At 37.7% G+C, this 22,578-nt stretch overlaps 1 protein-coding gene across 4 annotated transcripts in view; it reads right to left on the bottom strand.

Moving 5' to 3' along the window:
* Positions 1–22,578, bottom strand: part of LOC126293354 (uncharacterized) — a 220,065-nt gene that overhangs the window by 65,359 nt on the left and 132,128 nt on the right. For all 4 annotated transcript variants that reach the window (XM_049986555.1, XM_049986554.1, XM_049986556.1 and 1 more), the window contains one exon: positions 5,890–6,079. In XM_049986555.1, coding sequence (XP_049842512.1) covers positions 5,890–6,079 — 190 coding nt within the window. The remainder of the gene's footprint in view (positions 1–5,889; positions 6,080–22,578) is intronic.

Below are 22,578 nucleotides of genomic sequence, written 5' to 3'. Positions count from 1 at the left end.
CTAGCTAGTCATATGGGCCTATGGTTTGACACAAACTTTGATCAGCGGTGTAAGCTTCCACAGATGAAAGAAGTTATAAATTTCAGAAATAATCTGAGAACAGACTGAGGATTGCACTGAAGGCCTGTGGATTTGTATTTTAACACTTACTCACACAACCACTGAGTCGTACAAAGTATATAAATGTATTAATTGAGAATACCACTGTGCTGGTAGGTCTAGGAAATTATGAAGTGACATCTTTTACATGTAATGGGGTACAAGCTTAATACCCCAACAACCATCCTGGAGGACATTGTAAAGCATGGCTACTCAAAATGTACAGTTATTACATACAGCTATATTTAAGGGATACTGATAAATCTATAAGAATTACAAGGAACAAGAAGTCAGGTCATTTTCTTTTACATATTTCACAGGCACTCTACAGTTGTGACTATTACGTGTTGCAGGATGGTAATAACGCACTGTAAATGTCAAATATACATTTATTTAGCACAGAAGTAAGTGAATACTACATGGCAGTACAAACATAGTGCACTGAGAGAACAGAGACAAAGAAAAATCAAAGAAATGGTGCTTTACACCAGAGGTGGCACAGAGAGCCCCCCCACCACCACTGCCCCATCCCTCAGCAGCGCGGAGCACGGCAGAGGGAAGCTTCCTCACTTGAACTCATAATCATTGTGAGAGCGCAGAGGTTGAAGAGAGTGTCCACTGCAAGAAGTGGGCGCGTCAGAAACTGCATTGCCAGAGTCTTGCGTGTCGAACTGCTGCGTAGATGGCGGAACGTCGCTCCAAGCATCGACGGTGTCGGGAAGCAGAACGGGAGCAACAGCAGGCAGATGGGCCATCTGTGGTGCAGATTCTGTCACAAGTGCCATGCCATTACTGAAGGTGTCGATTCACCGACCTTGCCGGGTTGGAACAGTGTGGGTGTCAGCTGCAGACAATGAGGGTCGGCATGACACAGCAGCCATGCCATGAGGAATCTCCTGTAGATTCATCTGTGATGATGCGGAAATGGCAGCAGGCAGAGGGAAGTTCGACACAGGGGCAATGTAGTGTGAAGATGCAGTAGATGTTAGTGTTGGTTCACCATGTTGCAGCTCTGCAGACAGGCCACGAATCATACTCTATGCATGTGACAATACAGAACAGGTACCGGCAATGTGTTTTCCATCCTTTTTCCACTTACTAGGGACATAAATCTCCGGACCACGACTTACAATCTGTTTAAACTTTGCCCATAATTCCTCCACATCTCTCTTACAAGAACTAAGTGATGACAATTCACTGTCTAAGTGACATGTTAATAACTGCTTATCTACTCTGCCTAATAGAAAAGCTCTCCTAGCCTTCTTGCCTGTTTTATTAACTAGCGTGAACATAGTTGCTATAATGACATCATGATCGCTAATTTCCATTTCTATCCCATTTGTATCCTTCTTTATGATATTAGTATTACTGATATATTACGCTTGTAATTAAGCACTTTAACTAAACTTTATTTACATGTTATGTTTTTCTCTAAATGTAGTCGATATTTTACAATAATGTTTCATTACTGTAACTTAGATACATATGAATGCTAGGTGAAATTTCAAGCTATTTCGGACACAGTACTTTAACTTGTTTTTATGTTATGGATACTATTTTCATTATGTTTACGATATAATTGTCGTTTGTTTACGTACATTTCATGGAGTACATGCAATGATTACGTTGCTGTTTAACATTAGGGTTTTAAAGTGATTTCTACCTTATATTGTGAGATTGATGTTATTTTATGTAAGGAGATAGCAACTTCATTTTCTGTTCACATGGGAAACTATACCAAAGATGTACACCAGTCCCCTGTATTCAGCAAGAAACTTATCATCAAGATATTTCTGTGCCATATAAAAAAATACTTTGTAATGATGTTTGAGCAGTTCCTCAATATTTTGGCAATTGTAGCACTTATACCTCTGATCTTCTCTTCAGTACCACTTTGTTTATGCATGTTATTAGTGTGTTTGCCTTTAAAAGTCCTGTATCTTGTAATGGAATTCATGGCTTGGTCTGCATATGAGACATGGTCATTATTTAAATTATCACAGATGCGATGATGTGGCCTAGTCTGTTTTAACCCTGGAAGTATTCATGTATATTGTGCATTTCCTCAGAAAATATTTTGTAACATTTCCTGTAAATTACATATATTTTTGTACATTTGGATGGAATCCATGAAGATGGTCTGTGAATGAAACTGATTGATATTTGTGTTTTAAATAAAAAAGCAGCTGATGGTCAAACATGCATTTCATACTTTACTTCACAGCTGATAAGAGCCACCTTCCAAAAATGTTCTATAACATTTCCATTGCCTAGCTTGTACAGACACTCTATACATTCCTTCCACCTTTCAGCTTTCCTTAGGACAGGTTTTTCATCTGAACTATTGATATTTTGGCAGCTGGTTCTCTTTTCTCCAAAAGTCTGCTTAATTTTCCTGCAGCCAGTATCTATTTTTCCCCTCATGAAATATGCTTCTAATTCCTTACATTCGTCCTCTAGCCATTCCTGTTTAGCCATTTTGCGCTTCCGGTCAATCTCATTTTTTAGAAATTTCTACGCTCTTCTGACTACTTCATTTGTTGCATTTTTATGTTTTCTCCTTTCATCAATTAAACTGAATATGTTGATGAAAGTAATTAATTTCAAATTGGACCACAGAGCACACACACAGGGGTTGATTATGACTTTTTCCAGGGAGCAGCATACCTCAACATGACATAAGTGAAAATAAAACCTTCATTTCAGAAGATCTGAGTGCAAGTATGCTAAATATTGTTGCTGTGGTGATACATACTTGACAATTCTGGTGCTTCAGCATATAATTCTTGAAAAATTTGGATAATAATTTTTTTCTGCTTTGAGCTTAACTTCAGTAAATATTAGATTTCTACCAGCAAACTTGCCTTATTTATTTTCGAATATGCTGGAAAAGTTTTTAATCCTTGTGCCTCATGAGGTTGGCTAAAAATGCTGCATATCACACAAGATAGTGTACCGCTGCACTGCCTCTCTGACGTCCGGGATTTGCTCAATAGCTGCTATTCAGGTAAAACTGCTTGGATGATTTGTGCCAATTATATTGCCCCCACATTCATCTGACTTGATACATCTTGATTTTTTTCTTGTGGGAATTCATCAAGGATGTCATGTTTATTATACTCTTACCAGCTTCTATTGCATAACTTGGAGCAATAATCTATGCCACAACTGAACAAGTTACGCTTGACATGCTGCAACGAGAGTGACAACAAATAGACTTCAGATGACATGTATACAACATAACCAACTTGTTTAGCTGTAAAGTCTGAGCTTGACGCATATCGCTAAGAAATGACAGCAAACCACATCTGTAAGTTATATGAATTTTCACATTTGTTAATTCCTTTTAGAAACATTGTAGAGTCTCTGACATTGTTGCTGAAGAGACCAAAGAACAACACAGTAGTTTTTGCAGTGAAGAACATGTCACTTTTGGACTAATGTTTCAAAACTTATTTAGAAAAGGCAATTTTTTCTTTAAGTAATAAGATGTTCCAGGAACTTTGGCAATTTATTTAGTCTTTACGCATAGGGGCACATTAAAAATTTATGTGTCTAAGACAAATATGAATAAAACTTAACGCTTATCCGCTCAAAGAATAGTAAAAAAATTTCAATAAAATGTTTTTGAAACATAAAGAATACATCAATTACCAAGTACTGTTGACCAATTTTAGAGCTTCTCACAGAAGATATGAGGTGAAGCCCTAATATTCAAGAAGGGCTCAGAAGAAAGAGGAAAAGAAAAGAGCAGAAACAGAAATTATTATTAGAGATAAAGAAACTTGAAAAGATGAAGCAAGTGAGGAAACCTGAAGCTCTCACGAGGGAGAGGGGAAATCACCTACATGGATACTCTGCAAATCACCTGGCAGAGAGTTCATCGCACCACCTTTACGACAGTTCTCTATTATTCCAATCTTGAACAGCACGTGGAGAAAGTAAACACCTATATCTGTCTGTGTGAGCTCTGATTTCACTTATTTTATTAGGATGATTGTTTCTCCCTATCTACGTTGGCGTCAACAAAATATTTTCCCATTCAGAGGAAAAGTTGGTGATTGAAATTTTGTGAGAAGGTTCAGCCGCAGCAATAAAACACCTTTGTTTCAATTATTTCCACCCCAAATGCTGTATAATGTCTATGCCACTCTCTCTCTTATTTATCAATAATACAAAACATGCTGCCCTTCTTTGAACTTTCTCGATGCACTCTAATCCTATCTGGTAAGGATCCCACACTGCACAGCAGTACTCCAAAAGTGGATGGACAAATGTAGTGTAGGCAGTATTTTACAGCCTTTAGATTTGACTGATTTATCTTGTAACTGAAGCTTAATGTATTCCTTTTAGCACTCATGTGGATGACCTCACACTTTTCATTATTCAGGGTTAACTGCCAATTTTTTTACCATAGAGATATCTTTTCTAAATTGTTTTGCGATTTGTTTTGATCTTCTCATGAGTTTACTAGATGATAAATGACCGTATCACCTGCAAACAACCAAGGACAAATGCTCAGATTGTCTCCTAAATTGTCTATATAAATAAGGAACAGCAGAGGGGCTATAACACTACCTCAGAGAACACCAGAAATCACTTCCATTTTACTTATTGACTTTCCATCAATTACTATGAACTGTGACTTCTCTGACACGAAACCATGAATCCAGTCACATAACTGAGACGATATTCCATAAGCATGATATTTCACAAGCCGCTTGTGTGGTACTTTTTCTAAAACCTTCTGTAAATCTAGAAATATGGAATCAATTTTAAATCCCTTGTCAATAGCACTCAACACTTCCTATTTGTAAAGAGCTAGTCATGTTACACAAGAACGATGTTTTCTAAATCTGTGTTGATTGTATGACAATAGAGTGTTCTATTCGAGGTAATTCATAATTACTGAACACAGAGTACATTCCAAAATCTTACTGTATATTGGCGTTAATGATATGAGTCTATAATTTAGTGGATTATTTCTACCACCTTTCTTGAATATTGGTGTGACCTACACAACTTTCATCTTTGGATACAGATCTTTTGTCGAACGAGTGGTTGTATACGATAGTTAAGAATGGAACTATTGCATCAGCATACTCTGAAAGGAATCTAATTGGTATACAGTCTGGACCAGAAGACTTGCTTTTATTAACTGATTTAAGTTGTTTCATTACTACGAGGATATTTACTGCTTTGTTTCACTACTCCGAGGATATCTACTTCAGAGTTACTCATGTTTGCAGCTGTTCTTGATTCAAATTTTGGAATATTTACTTTGTCTTTGGTGAAGGAATTTCAGAGGGCTATATTTAGTAACTCTGCTCTCGTACCACTGTTATCATATAAAGATTTGAAATGTTTGAGAACAAAAAAACAACAATAATGACTTTTTATGGGTGCAGTTATGTGTGCATATTTCAGCCTGCTTTAAAATATTTGCTGCCATAGAGAATATTAATCTGTTACATTATTACTATTAGTAAGATTTTCCTGGTAAATGTCCCCTGACCCAGGATTCTGCGCAACTCTTCTGAACTCTTCTCATTTCCTAAAACTCACTTGTCCTTTTCATTCATTCTTCTTCCTTTCCCTTCAACCCTTCTGCTACAAGAAGAAGCCAAGTTCTCTGAAAATTTGCACATTTCCTTAACCTTCATACATGTTTTCTCTTGCCACACTTGGTGAGCAGATTTTTTAAATCTAATTACATTTTTAATCTAATAACATTTATTACATATGTCAGTCTCAGATCACAGAAATGAGTCTATCTTTCACATAACTCACCTATGGCAGGTGCATCCTTGGAATAATGTGTCCTCTGGTCATGATGTCTGTGATGAAGTAGAGAGCCACAAAGGATACACTGGCTGGCATCTCTTTGTAGGCCATCAGTTCCACAGGCAACATCTGCATAGCTTATGACCTCTTCTGAGCTTCCACTTATATTATTAACATCTGCTTCACTGAGATCCACCTAATTAGCATGCAACACAATAAATAAATTAATCTTTCCTTCATAAACAAACACTTTTCATCCATTCATTCACTATGCTCTAGACATACCATCAAGGAGAACCTTCAGTCATTTAGCTAGTTCATTATTTAGTTTTATTCCATGAGTCATTTGCACTCCAAGTCATAATGATGTAGAATGAGCCAGTTTATATTCAAAACAATAATATTTTGTAAATATGGTTACATACTAATCATTTACAAAGTGTCTTTTTTTTCTTTTTTAAAGAAAGACAAACAGATGTGAGTCAGTAATTCCTACCCACCACCTTTCACACATTACAATAATAGAAATGTTATATAGAAAGAATGTGAACCATATTAAGACATATAGTCTGTGTGCTGCACTGACAATGAACTATCACTATACTGCCAAATATATTCATACTTATGCCAGCTGTATTTTAGCAGGTAAATTAGAAAGAAAGTTGGTACTTTGAAAATGTCCTGAGTTATATTATAGAGTTCTTGTTTATCTTATATCAGTAGCTCAATACTCACTTGAGTGTAATGGTATTTGCAAAGAAAATATGTGCCAACATCTGTAAATTCTGAGCCCTGTTTTCAGTACATTATTACTTGTTGTAAGGCTTTATAACAAACACTGATTCTTGTCATGAAGCTAACAGAACTTTTAATTTCCTGACCCTAGAAGTTCAGATAATTTGAAGAAACAGTGGTTTTTTAAGTGCACTTTTAATTTCCTTTTTAATTGTTAGGCATTCCTTACTGATGATATATGTGTTAGAACAAAATATTTTTGAGAACCTCATTTGTATTTTAGTTTGTTGATTATATACTTATATGAATGTGGTGTCTGTTCTTTCGGACAAGTCTGTGTCATCTTAAAATACTGCTCAAGTATGTGGGACCCACAGCATATGGGACATTGAACATAAAAAGAGAAGAGTGGCACGAATGGTCACAGGTTTGTTTGATTTAAAAGAGAATGTCCTGGAAATGTCATACAACCTGAACTGCCAGACACTTGAAAATAGATGCCCAGCATCTCACGAAATTTTGCTTCTAGTGTTTCAAGAACCAGTATTAAATGAAGAATCTAAAGATATTCTTCATCTCACTACACATCATTTCTGTAAGGACCATGAAGACGAGATTGCACTGATTACGGTGCGCAAAGAGGTGTATAAGCAGCCATGCTTTCCATGCTCCTTATGCAACTGGGACAAGAAGAAACCCTACGTAACATATGGGGACACTGAAGTATCCTCTGCTGTGCACTTCACAGTGGTTTGCAGAACATGTGCACAGATGTAGAGCACAAAGCTGACAGTTGACAGTGGATGTTACCAGTACTATGCCACCCTAGTCAATTTATAATGCTACAATCTACACACTTTTTTGCAATGGTCGTCTGGACACTATGTAGTCCAAAAGTTTGCCTCATTCTCCACTTTAGAGGGGCAACACAGGCATGTAATATGTCCTTAAACTTAAAAGAAAAAGATTTTCAGTAGCTGAAATTATATAAAGTGCTTTATGTTTTAAATAAATTTCCGAAAGAAAAAAAAGAAAAAAAAAAGAAGTAGTGAAATGTCGGGAATACATTTGTCTAGGCAACATTTCTGAGTTATTAACACTACAAGATCACAGGTTAATATAAATGTGAGGTAAGCCATCACAAATGTGATGCAGTACATTAATAACAAGTGTAACTGCCGGAATGTTGACTGCAAGCATGTAGATGGGAGTGCATTGTGTCAGTTTGGGGGATGGAGTTCCATGCCTTTTGCACTTGGTCAAAACAGGGATAGCTAATGTTGTTTGCGAATATTGTTGGAGTAGTTTTCAACACACTGTCCATTCCGTTCAACTGCTCTTCCAAGTCCTTTGCTGTCTCTGACAGAATTACAATGCCATCGGCGAACCTCAAAGTTTTTATTTCTTCTCCATGGATTTTAATACCTACTGTGAATTTTTCTTTTGTTTCCTTTACTGCTTGCTCAATATACATATTGAATAACATTGGGGAGAGGCTACAACCCTGTCTCACTCCCTTCCCAACCACTGCTTCCCTTTCATGCCCCTCAACTCTTATAACTGCCATCTGGTTTCTATACAAATTGTAAATAGCCTTTCGCTCCCCTGTATAAAGCTACTTGTTCGTCGAGCAGCTTTATATTTATAAACTTAACTTTTGGGGGTTCATTTTTTAGATGAAGAAATCGGAGAATTCTTCACACTTCACATTATTTATTTACAGGCGTCACTTGTACAGACTCTCCAGCCGAAATCATCACAAACAACTGACTGACTCTGACATCGCATCATCTCTGCTTATATAGAATTTTAACAATCACTCACAAAATATTGCATTATTAATTCTGAAGAATTTCAAAGTTACAATTAAAATGTACAAAATGTTTGCGAACAGACATTACATCCGAATAAGGAAAAATTAACAATATTAATTGACGTAATTTTTGTAGTGTCATCACTAGGTTTAAATATTAAAAATCGATATGGTTCTAATTACAATAATGTCTTTTGTGAATTTTGAGTTATTTAATTAATTACAGTTCGGTTTCAGATACTAACATTTAATGACATCACAAATTCTGCTTTCTATCAGACTGTATACAAGGAAGTTACAAATACGCCCTGAAATACGAAAAATCTGAACATTGTGTGATGCAAACAATTGGAGAGTTAATCAAAATGTGTTTACAAAGTACATTAATTTCAAAATAGGATATAAAATGAATAACAAGTACGAATACATTGCTTGGTAATCACTTAAAAAGCTGTTTCTCAAGATAATGAAGCTTTTTCTATACTAATACATTTCTTGTTCCAAATGATCGTAATTAGTGGCTCTGACCACTTATACCAATACTTCTACAGTATCTTATTATCCGTTACTTTACATTTCTTAGCTCACCCTGCTGATGAATCATTTAATTTGGCATTTATTATGTAATTCCGTTAATGACAACAATGACGACAATAAAAGTCTTTTCACAACGAATACAGAATATTACTAGTAAATGCGACAGACTAATATATATAAATACACATAGGTACACATACAAATCCCTAGGGCACTGAATTGTCCAATAACTACACAGTTACATATCAAAAAACAGTTGGTATCAGTCATTTCAGTTAACCCACGGGTCGGGCTGTATTGTTATACCTGCCACCTTTAGAATTTGAAAGAGAGTATTCCAGTCAACATTGTCAAAAGCCTTCTCTAAGTCTACAAATGCTAGAAACATAGGTTTGACTTTCCTTAATCTTTCTTCTAAGGTAAGTCGTAAGGTAAGTATTGCCTCATGTGTTCCAGTATTGCTACGGAATCCAAACTGATCTTCCCCAAGGTCGGCTTCTACCAGTTTTTCCATTCGTCTCTAAAGAATCTGTGTTAGTATTTCGCAGCTGTGACTTATTAAACTGAAAGTTCAGTAATTTTCACATCTGTCAACATCTGCTTTCTTTGGGATTGGAATTATTACATTTTTCTTGAAGTCTGAGGGTATTTCGCCTGCCTCATACATCTTGCTCACCAGATGGTAGAGTTTTGTCAGGGCTGGCTCTCCCAAGGTCGTCAGTAGTTCTAATGGAATGTTGTCTACTCCTGGGACCTTGTTTCGACTAAGGTCTTTCAGTGCTTTGTCAAACTCTACACGCAGTATCTTATCTCCCATTTCGTCTTCATCTACATCCTCTTCCATTTCCATAATATTGTCCTCAAGTACATCGCTCTTGTATAGACCTTCTATATACCGTATTTACTCGAATCTAAGCCGCACTCGAATCTAAGCACACCTGAAAAATGAGACTTGAAATCAAGGAAAAAAAATTTCCCGAATCTAAGCCGCACCTGAAATTTGAGACTCGAAACTCAAGGGGAGAGAAACGTTTTAGACCGCACCTCCAAACCAAAACAAAGTTGTTCCATTGTAATATGAGACACAATTTAGATTGAATGAATGATGATACAGCTACAGTAGTTTGGTTAGTGTAATAAGCTTAGCATTAGTCATCGCTACGCGTCAGTCCGTATTTATACGGGTACACTTCCTTTTTCATGTGCCTCGTCTGGTTTGAATTGATTGCTTATTTTTCTTTGATCCAATAAGTGCTGTTCTCTTTGTTATAGGTGTTTCCATCACTCTAAGCTCAAAATACATTATTGTACTGTGTCGCGCATTGTTTGTCGCATTCTGATAATGAGTGTTTACGACCTGTCACCATTTGCGGCATGGCTTGCTTATGTGCACACAACCGCCGCTTACAATGGAAAAAAAGAGAGAGAGAGAGAGAGAGAGAGAGAGAGAGAGAGAGAGAGAGAGAGAGAGAGAGAGAGAGACATTGTCTCATTAGCAATACAATGGCAAGAGACTGCTATTTGTTGTTACTTACACTGCTGCTTTCTTTGATAAAGATCAACAAGAACCAAATAATAGACTGCGTATGATAGATGTTCTGAACAAAAGTTTAGCGAAAATTATTCTCCGTTTGAAAATCTTTGCAGACACCTCTTTAGTACATTACATTCTGCACAGAAATTAGAGTCATCTTAGATTTAAAAATCTAGTCAGTTGCCGCGCTTCATTTCTGACTGTATCATTATTCAGTATAAGACTAATACGAATATAATCATGACATGATATGCATATTCTTCCGCATCTGCTGTTGTCTCACTCTAGTTTCGTAGCAGATAGGATTTAAATGCGATAGCACGAAACATGAAGCAATACATTTGAAAATATTTACATTCGTATTATTCTTATGGTGAAGAGAATACTGCATGTGATTCACAATTCATAAAAGTTCCTATTAGCAACAATCTCTTTTCACAGGTAGGAAAAAATTCAGAACATAAAGTTGGCCATATTGACAACCGTCCCAAACAGTCTTGCCAGTCGGATTTTTGTAGTACATTGAAAGGCTGCTACATTCGAAGATGAACAATACGGTATTTGTATTTACTTCATTGGATAATGTATGAAAATGCAGTGGTCGAAACTTGAGGTGGAGAAGAAAGCTCGTCTTCCACGTTTTTTATTTTTACATAGATTTACTGACGCAGAGGTTTTGTCGCCAGTATTTATCTTTGTGCCTGCAAAGCATGCCTGTATAGCGCTACATACATCCGGCATCAGAAGTTACTTGTGGCGGCACCTACCAACATTTTTCAGAACTTACTTGTCACTTGATTCTAAGCCGCAGGCGGTTTTTCAGATTACAAAAACTGGGAAAAAAGTGTGGCTTAGATTCGAGTAAATATGGTACTCCTTCCACCTTTCAGCTTTCTCTTCTTTGCTTAAAACTGGGTTTCCATCTGAGCTCTTGATATTCATACAAGTGGTTCTCTTTTCTCCAAAGGTCTCTTTAATTTTCCTGTAGGCAGTATATCTGTTTTTCCCATAGTGAGATAAGCCTCTACATCCTTACATTTGTCCTCTAGACATGCCTGCTTAGCCATTTTGCACTTCCTGGCGATCTCATTTTTGAGACGTTTGTATTCCATTTTGCCTGCTTCATTTACGGCATTTTTTATTTTCTCCTTTCATCAGTTAAGTTCAATATTTCTTCTGTTATCCAATGATTTCTGCTAGCCCTCATCTTTTTACCTTCTTGATCCTCTGCTGCCTTCACTACTTCATCCCTCAAAGCTACCTATTCTTCTTCTACCGTATTTCTTTCCCCCATTCCTGTCAATTGTTCCCTTATGCTCTCCCTGAAACTCTGTACAACCTCTGGTCTAGTCAGTTTATCCAGATCCCATCTTCTTAAATTCCCACCTTTTTGCAGTTTCTTCAGATTTACTCTACAGTTCATAACCAATAGATTGTGGTCAGAGTCCACATCTGCCCCTGGAAATGTCTTACAATTTAGAACCTGGTTCCTAAATTATATAATCTATCTGATACCTTCTAGTATCTCCAGGATTCTTCCGTGTATACAACCTTATTTCATGCTTCTTGAACCAAGTGTTAGCTATGATTAAGTTATGCTATGTGCAACACTCTGCCAGGTGGCTTCCTCTTTCATTTCTTAGCCCCACTCCATATTCACCTACTATGTTTCCTTCTCTTCCTTTTCCTACTCTCGAATTCCAGTCACCCATGACTATTATATTTTCATCTCCCTTCACTATCTGAATAATTTCTTTTATCTCATCATACATTTCATCAATTTCTTCATTATCTGCGGAGCTAGTTGGCATATAAACTTGTAGTACTGTAGTAGACGTGGGCTTCGTGTCTATCTTGGCCACAACAATGTGTTCACTATGCTGTTTATAGTAGCTTACCCACACTCCTGTTTTTTTTTATTCATTATTAAACCTACTCCTGCATTACCCCTATTTGATTTTGTATTTATAACCCTGTAGTCACCTGACCAGAAGTCTTGTTCCTCCTGCCACCGAACTTCACTAATTCCCACTATATCTAACTTTAACCTACCCATTTCCCTTTTTAAATTTTCTAACCTACCTGCCCGATTCAGGGATCTGACATTCCACGCTCTGATTCATAGAATGCCAGTTTTCTTTCTCCTGATAACGACGTCCTCCTGAGTAGTCCCCGCCCGGAGATCCGAATGGAGGACTATTTTACCTCTGGAATATTTTACCCAAGAGGACGCCATCATCATTTAATCATAAAGTAAAGCTGCATGCCCTCAGGAAAAATTACGGCCGTAGTTTCCCCTTGCTTTCAGCCATTCGCAGTACCAGCACAGCAAGGCCGTTTTAGTTATTGCTACAAGGCCAGATCAGTCAATCATCCAGACTGTTGCCCTTGCAACGACTGCAAAGGCTGGTGCACCTCTTCAGGAACCACACGTTTGTCTGGCTGCTCAACAGATACCCCTCCATTGTGGTTTCACCTACGGTGCAGCCATCTGTATCACTGAGGCACGCAAGCCTCCCCACCAACGGCAAGGTCCATGGTTCATGGACTAATGAAATACCTACAACAAAAATTAAGTAAAAACTGAAAACATCACTTATTTCATTTAAAAAAACCTCATAAATATCTCTGATCATTCCACTTTTTTCTATTCAAGGTATAAAATAATAATCACCAACGTACCTCATTATGAGTCAACATGAGATATCCTGAATAAAACAGTAAACAGAAGTACTTAGAAACTGTAACAGAGTCCAGCTGGGTTCTCCTCTTGCCAACTGAATATGGAGGGTGCGAGTTGGTGGAAATTTGTGACATCAGACATCAGCACAACATGACCAGAGAGAGTTGGCTCATTGCTATGGCACTCCACCAGAGGAAAGTGAGATGCCTGTAGAGACAGTTAGACAGGTCCACATGGAGAGTGAGCTGACGAAGTGTTACCAGTTATAAATCCCAATATTTTACTGTCAGCAAAGTATATTGTGCTGGGGACAGCTGATGATACCAAAGAAATGCCGAATAATCAAGTAATATATATGAGTACATGGCACTTATATGTTCTCACCAAAACAAATTCAGAAAACAAATGCACTGTCTCAGTGCTCAATTTAAAGACAACAGTCCATCTGCAGAGCTCATGCTTTGGACCACACACACACACACACAGACCGTGTATTCTGAGTTTGAAGTCTTCATAAATAATGACAATTTTTGCAGTTGTGACATACCAACAGACAAGGGCTCAAATGAAAGCCATGGAGGAGTACTTTCATTTGTTCTCAGCATCTGTACAATGCACACTCACACAGCCCACACAGGTGAAAGACATGACCTATTTATGCAAGTAAGCAATAGCATGTGGTAGCCTTATGATGGTGCAGAATACAGTATCACAATATTCTTGGCTTTAAACATTTTGTTATATCAATACTCGCAAATCAAAAACAACTCATGGTGGGGAAAGAAACTGACTGTGCCAATGCAACCAGTATTCAAAAACAGTGTGGATTAACATGCCATATACACTCACCATAATATTTTCATAACGTTCCTTTGTTATATTTCCAAAAATTTACAATTCAGGAATTGGAATTCTGATAGCAGTTGACAATATTATTATAGACATATCATCCTGACACACAGCACATGTGTCTTGCAGTGTCATTACCATACTACTATGTCAGTCAGTAAATATCATTAAATAATTACTTATGTACTCGCACAGTGTAGTCAGCCTGGTCCCTACTGCCCTCTAGTGGGTATGTTGGCATTTCAGCTTTCATTATGTTTTAAAAACACTTTCATTAGTTTTTAATACAAGTGTGGCATAAACTAAAAGTTACTTCCCTACTTTATCAATCATCAGCACCGTGGAATAAGTGGGCAGTCAGAAAATGTTACTACTGACAGAGATACAGGAGTGGGCAGTAGGTAAAAAGGTTGACTACATCTGACTAACATGCAGTGAGATGATCTATAAGCATGTAAATTGTGGAGAAATGCCTCACATGGCCTACCAGCAGACAGTATAGTGAGGGCAGATGGGTCTGGTTCACTGCTCTGGGCAGACACATTTTGGTATGTGTGGCAATGAGGCCATTAGTTACAAACTCAGAATATTTTAAACTAAGATTTGGTTTTGAGGTTATTTAAACAGTAATCAATAAATGATCCTATTCCCATTAAGAACAATTATTATTTGATTCTGATAAAATGAGCATAAGCTTTTGGATGCGATATTAGACAGACTTTAAGTTAATTCAGAAATGTTTCTGGAAGAAGAAGAAGAAGTTATTCTCAAGTCATTATGTACAAAATGATTGATGATGCTGCACTTTAAATTTTTTTGGAATCCAAATGTTGTTGTGGTCTTCAGTACTGAGACTGGTTTGATGCAGCTCTCCATTCTACTCTATCCTGCGCAAGCTTCTTCATCTCCCAGTACCTACTGCAACCTACATCCTTCTGAATCTGCTTGGTGTATTCATCTCTTGGTCTCCCTCTACGATTTTTTCCCTCCATGCTGCCCTCCAATACTAAATTGGTGATCCCTTGATGCCTCAGAACATGTCCTACCAACTGATCCCTTCTTCTAGTCAAGTTGTGCCACAAACTTCTCTTCTCCCCAGTCCTATTCAACACCTCTTCATTAGTTATGTGATCTTCCCATTTAATCTTCAGCATTCTTCTGTAGCACCACATTTTGAAACCTTCTATTCTCTTCTTGTCTAAACTATTTATCGTCCACGTTTCACTTCCATACATGGCTACACTCCATACAAATACTTTCAGAAACGACTTCCTGACACTTAAATCTATATTCAATGTTAACAAATTTCTCTTCTTCATAAATGCTTTCCTTGCCATTGTCAATCTATATTTCATATCCTCTCTACTTCAACCATCATCAGTTATTTTGCTCCCCAAATAGCAAAACTCATTTACTACTTTAAGTGACTCATTTCCTAATCTAATACCCTCAACATCACCCGACTTAATTCGACTACATTCCATTATCCTCGTTTTGCCTTTGTTGATATTCATCTTATATCCTCTTTTCAAGACAATATCCATTCTGTTCAACTGCTATTCCAGGAATCCAAATAAATGTGCTAAAACAACAAACTTCTCTCAGTGAAGTTACACTGACAGGAAAAAAAAGTTGCAACAACAAGGAGGAGTGGTGCAACATAAACAAAAGTTGGTAGGCATGTTTCTACATCTGAAATAGGATGTAAATTCAAAGTTAGCACCAGTCAAAAAAGAATGGTGCTAATAGTGCCACTATGAGGATGCAAATCAGGTTTGCTTTAAATACACACTGTAACGGTGGTGAGCATTAGTTATCTTTGAGATTGGATGTGGTGAGTCAGTGTTAGCCAAGAATGCCTTTAAGGCAACAAAGATGCCATTATCAACAAGGTCATGTTATAGGGCTATGAGAAACTGAATGTTCCTTGTGTGATACTGCAGAAAGACATGGTAGGAATGTAACCAATGTACATGATTGCTGGCAGCGGTTGTCACAGGAGCATTGGACAACCACATGGCACTACCGAGAGGAAAGAACATCATATTGAGCATATGGCTCTGGTGCACTGTACTACATCTGCAGCAATTTGATCAGTAGTTGGTACCACTGTGACACAACGAACTGTTACAAATCTGTTATTTCGAGGAAAGCTTTGAATAAAATACTCTGTAGCATCCATTTCACAGATCCCAAACCACCATCATTTGCAACTCCATGGGGTCTAGCAAAAGCTCACTGGAGGGCAGGATGGAGACCTGTTGTGTTTTCTGATGAAAGCTGATTCTGCCTTGATGCCAGTGATGGCCATGTGTTGGTTAGAAGAAGAGCCAGCAACCAACCTGGACCACACCTGGAGTTATGATCACGAGTGTGATTTCATATGACAGCAGGAGCAGTCTCGTAGTTATCTCACACACCCTGGCTGCAGAGGTGTACATCAGTGTGATGATTCGGCCTGCTGTGCTGCCATTCATTAAGATCATTCCAGCGAGCATTTTCCAACTGGATAACGCACACCCACATACTGCTGTTGTAACCCAACATGCTCTACAGTTTGTCAACATGTCACCTTGGGCTGCTCAATCACCAGATCTGTCTCCAATTGGGCACATATGGGACATCATCGGACAATTGCTCCAACAACATCCACAAACAACATTAGCCATCCCGGTTTTGACCAAGTGCAACAGGCATGGAACTCTATCCCACAAACTGACACAATTCACACCCATCTGCATGGTTGCATTCAACGTTGTGGCAGTTACACTTGTTATTAATGTACTAGAATTTCACATTTGTGATGGCTTACCTCGAATTTATATTAACCTGTGATCTTGCAGTGTTAATAACTCAGAAAAGTTACCTAGACAAATGTATTTCCGACATTTCATTACTACTCAATTATTTATTTAATTTTGGTGTTGCGATGATTTTCTGGCAAATTATTTAAAACATAAAGCACTTTATATAATTTCAGTTACTGAAAATCTTATTGTATTAAGTTCAAGGACATATTACATGCATGTGTTGTCCCTCTAAGATGGGGAGTGAGGCAAACTTTTAGATTACATAGTGTCCAGATGACCATTGGAAAAAAGTGTGCAGATGGTAGCACTATAAATCCACTGGGGTGGCATAGTACTGGTAACACCCATTGTCAACTGTCAGCTTCGTGCCCTATATCTGCACACAAGTTCTGCAATCCACTGTGAAGTGCACAGCAGAGGATACTTCAGTGCCCCCATATGTTACGTAGGGTTTCTTCTTGTCCCAGCTGCATAAGGAGCATGGAAAGCATGGCTGCTTAAACACCTCTTTGCACACCGTAATCAGTGTAATCTTGTCTTCATGATCCTTACAAAAACAATGTGTAGTGAGATGAAGAATATCTCCAGATTCTTCATTTAATACTGGTTCTTGAAATATAATAAGCAAAATTTTATGAGATACTGGGCATCTATTTTCAAGTGTCTGGCAGTTCAGGTTGTATGACATTTCCAGGACACTCTCTTGTGAATCAAACAAACCTGTGACCATTTGTGTCACTCTTTTCTGTTTATGTTCAATGTCCCATCTGCTATTGGTCACACATACTTGAGCAGTATTCTAAGATGACACAGACATATTATTTGTGAGCAGTTCTGGTAGAAAAGTTATACACTACATTTCCCTCCAGCATGTGTCCTCCTCATGGTGGCTGCAGAAAAAGGCCGTGCAGCACTCATCTACAAAGTAATGTTTTGACTCTTTGTTCATTTGGTCTGGCCTGTGATATTGGACAACCAAAGTTTGCTAATACAGAATATTCTCACTTTTTCATTCCCAGAATTAACATTGTCCTGCTGGTTATGGTAGTTTTATCACTTCTTTCAAACTGCCTATGTCCACAATGTTGATTCGCACCCAATTTTTCATATTTATAATTTTCCCATGATTTATGCATTATGAAAAAAAAGTTGGTGAACAAAAAACTGACACAAATGATGCTGGCATGCTGTTGGCCGTCAAGTGGTATTTACAAAACATATGTGGTTAAGTTTCTTGAGAGCAGGCACTCTACTTAACAGATCTGAACTGGTAAAAGTGTAAAAGTTGGGGCAATTCGTGCCATATCTCCTAGTGCTGCCAAACTCTACACAGCATGATGGCTAGTGGGAGTAGCTATGTTCATTTGAATAAAGATATCAACATCAATAACAACCATTTACAAACTGCCTCTACTGTGCATACTTAGTTTTGTGATTCTTGTGATTATCGTGACATCTTTCTCAAACCACATTTAATGTGTTTTGGCATTTGGCCACTTCTAGCACTAATTGACACCATTACTCCCTTTGTATTGCTCAAATGTTTTTTGGTTTAAACACAGTGCCAATTATGTATTTTTCATGCTGAGCAAAATGTGTTTCGAGAATTTAGTTGTGTTGTCAAGTGCAGTATTTACATACGTATTTTTTGTGATGGTACACAAACAAACAATGTGAGTGATAGTTCGTGTGTGCATGTTTTTCTACATAACTGAGGATGCATAGTACCTAATAACCACAAAAAAGACTACAGTGCAAGAGATGCAGAACAACACATATTCAAACACCACACAAAATACTTATGTACATATTTGTACTTGACAACAACAAAAAATTCTGAAAATGCATCATGCTAAGAATGAAAAAATATGTAATTGGTGCACTGTTTCATTATTTAAATAATGAATGACAGCAGCAGGCTTTCCAAAAACACTGATAATGATGCATGAAATAGAGTCAAGCTTTTCTATTTCTCAGACAGTTATCAGTTTCATTAGATAATAAACCTTTATTAGATAATAAGTAAGTATCTGACAAGTATTTTGATGCCTCTTATGAAACATATCATACAGAAAGTGCAAAAATTCAGTGGGGTATCCCACACATAACTTTTACAGATTAAAATGTTATTTCCCACTTTTTACATTTTCCTGCATTTTACACTATTTTTTGAGGTCCCTTGAAAAGCATAAAAGCAGTGTTTCACTGTAATTGTGTGAACTACAAAAATTATCTTCATGAGGGTATCAATTAACATCAATCAACCCATATTTTAAGAATCTAGCTGAGAGTTGAACATATTGAGAGTTTTATTAAAAATATGGTTGTTATGTTAGAGAATAGTTCAGTAATTTTCTGATGATTTTGTCCACAGTGTGAGCAGAGCTCTCCCTTAAGATATTACTTGTCGTTTAAAGTAGAATTTTATTTGGTGAGTCAATAAAACAGTCTCAAATCATCTGGTGAAACATTCCACTTGACAGTTTGTACCACATAGAAAAATATGAAGAATAATCAACATTTACAGCAGCAACTCAATAAACTGTACTGTGTTTTTCTGTTACCTGTGACCTGTATCCTTGAACCAAATATCACATTACAGTTAGTGTGGAACAGATGATGATGATGATGATGAATATGATGATGATGATGATGATAAGGTTTTGTGGTTACATGACAATAATATCTTTAGCACCCCTACAAAATGTAATGAGACTAGCATGGAAGAAGATCGTAAAATTATGAAAATGGGAACTATGGATGAAAACACACACACACAACACACACACACAACACACACACAACACACACACACACACACAAGAAAACAGCACATACCCACGCCTGGCTGATCACTGGAGTAAAACAGGATGAGCCAGGTACTCTGCAAGAAGTGAGGTATTCAGCTATAAGAATCTTTGACCACTTACCGAACAATATAGAGAATTTAACAGATAAAATGAACAAACACAAACTGAAATAATCTCTTACAATAATCAAAATACTTGGACAGAGCAATATATAAAATAAGGGAAAGCCGACCACTCACCAATGGTGGGCTGATGTATGGAGCACACAAACCTTTAAGAAACACTGTTTGGAACAGATTTTCAGCTCTTGCTCTTTCTCTAGTATAAGAACACATATTCATCTGTGGTCATGGGAATGTGTCTTTGGGTGTGTGAATGAGTGTGCTTTTATTAGCAAAAGAATTTGAGCTCAAAAGTTATGGCAAATACATGTTTCTGTGCTCCATACATCAGAAAGCTATACATGAAGAAATCTCTGTCTGCCAACTTCTGCTACTCCATAGATGAATTTCAGAATATTTCATAATACAGTGTTTGGGTTTGTCAACCCCTCCCATTCTCTCTTTAACTCTCAAGCATGCATTATGTGTATGTTAGAGAGAGAGAGAGAGAGAGAGAGAGAGAGAGAGAGAGAGAGAGAGAGAGAGAGATTGAACATAGTCAAGTATAAACCATTATATAAAATGAAAAAAAAAGATTAAGACAGTTATGTAACTGGACAGCATGTTTCCATATTCTGGGCATTCTTTCATTAAGGGAGTGTACTATCAACTGGCCTCATTCCACACTGTAGTGAATGACTGCAGTTACGGCTAATGGAGCAGGTAAATAAATAAACTAAATTAATTTAAGTCCATTCTATCAACTGGGCATAAAAAATTACCCTTTACTCTACAGTTCCTTTTGTGTGAGAAACCAAATTATATTTTCTACTGGCATTATGGTTTACATCACAGCCTCATGTCTCTTCCTGGACTGATTAAGACTGATGACCTTCAACTCAGAATTGTTAATATGTCCTTTTCCTGTAAAACAGTAAGTGAGGAAAAACCGCACAGATTTAACAAAGTGTATGACAAAGAGGTGTTGAAGATGATAAGTCTTTTCTTCTTCTCCTCCTCCCCTTCTTCTCCTTGTTCTTTCTGGTTTTTCCCCATTTCTCTACGGGATCCTCAGAATTGTTACATGTGTTGCATCAATGTTACTGGCAGTTGGTGGCTGGATGCCATTCCTGACAGCACTACTCCCTCCACGATGGAATATGTATACCCCACCTTTGTGTATGTGTGTGTGTGTAGAGTAAATCTTATGTTCAAGTGCGAGAACACTGTTGTCATTGTTGGGGTAGTACGAGGGCTATCCACAAAGTACATTACGTTTTCGTTTGTGTCCGTTAGGGACGGGGCTAGGGCGGTCATCTTGGTGTCATGGCTTTCCACTGCTCAGTCGGCATCCTGCCAGGCTAGTGAGAGGTTTGTGCTGTACTCCGCTGAGTTACTGTGACAGTTTGAAATGTCAGCATTAATTGAAAATGGTGTGAAGTGTGAATTGCGTGCTGTAATAAGGTTTCTGACTGCAAAAAACTGTACACCGATAGAAATCTATTGGCAGCTTTGTGAAGTGTATGGGGACAACATAATCACTGAAGGTGGGGTGCGTCAATGGGTCATAAAATTTAAAAATGGCCCAACTAACGTTCATGATGAAGAGCAGAGTGTAAGACCCAGCATAGTGACTGCTGAACTTGTCGAAAAAGTCGATGCCACGGTCCGTGAAAACAGTAATTTCACAATAACGGAACTCTCTATGAGTTTTCCACAAATTTTGTTGCACAAAATCATTACTGAAAAGCTTGGTTACCAAAAGTTTTGTGCAAGATGGATACCAAAAATCTTGATTCACAAAAATCTGTGAATGGCTGCAGCGTTAACGTTTTTGGATGCTTACGAGAAAGATGGCAACTCATTACTCGATCGCATCATTACTGGTGATGAAACATGGGTTAAGTATGTGAACTGTGAGACAAAATTGCTGTCAATGCAGTGGGGCACACAAATTCCCCCCAAAAACCCAAGAAATGCAAGCAGACAATGTTGGCAAGAAAAATGATAGTGACTGTCTTTTGGGACAGAAAAGGTGTGATTTTTGTGGATTTCCTGGAAAGAGGCAATACAATAAACTCTCAAAGCTACTGCCAAACTCTGTACGACCTCAGAAGAGCAATACAAAACAAGCACAGGAGAAAGTTGGGTTCAAAGATCTTGCTGATTCACGACAACGCCCGGGGCCACACGGCAAATGCCACTCGTGAAGTTCTCCATTCTTTTAAGTGGGAGTTGGTACCTCATGCGTCATACAGTCCTGACCTGGCACCATGTGACTTCCACTTATTCCCAGCAATGAAGAAGTGGTTGGCTATGCAGCGTTTTGATGACGACGCACAGCTTCAAGAAGAGGTAACCACGTGGTTGAAGGTGCAGGTGGCCGAATTTTACAACGAAGGAATTTCCAAGCTCGTCCATCACTACGATAAGTGCCTTAATTGAAATGGCAACTATGTAGAAAAGTAGTATTTCAGTGTGGCTTCCATCTGTATATAATAAAAAAGATTCCAATACTTCATATATTTTTAATTCCAAAACGTAATGTACTTTGTTGACTGGAATACTCTCTTTCAAATTCTAAAGGTGGCAGGGGTAAAATACAGGGAGTGAAAGGCTATTTACAATTTGTACAGAAACCAGATGGCAGTTATAAGAGTCGAGGGGCATGAAAGGGAAGCAGTGGTTGGGAAGGGAGTAAGACAGGGTTGTAGCCTCTCACCGATGTTATTCAATCTGTATATTGAGCAAACAGTAAAGGAAACAAAAGAAAAATTCGGAGTACGTATTAAAATCCATGGAGAAGAAATAAAAACTCTGAGG

The sequence above is a fragment of the Schistocerca gregaria genome, chromosome 10, assembly GCF_023897955.1.
Source record: "Schistocerca gregaria isolate iqSchGreg1 chromosome 10, iqSchGreg1.2, whole genome shotgun sequence".
In the NCBI taxonomy this organism is placed as follows: Eukaryota; Metazoa; Arthropoda; class Insecta; order Orthoptera; family Acrididae; genus Schistocerca; species Schistocerca gregaria.
Note: the sequence above shows the minus strand (reverse complement) of the source record. Positions and strands in the feature narration are given on the sequence as shown.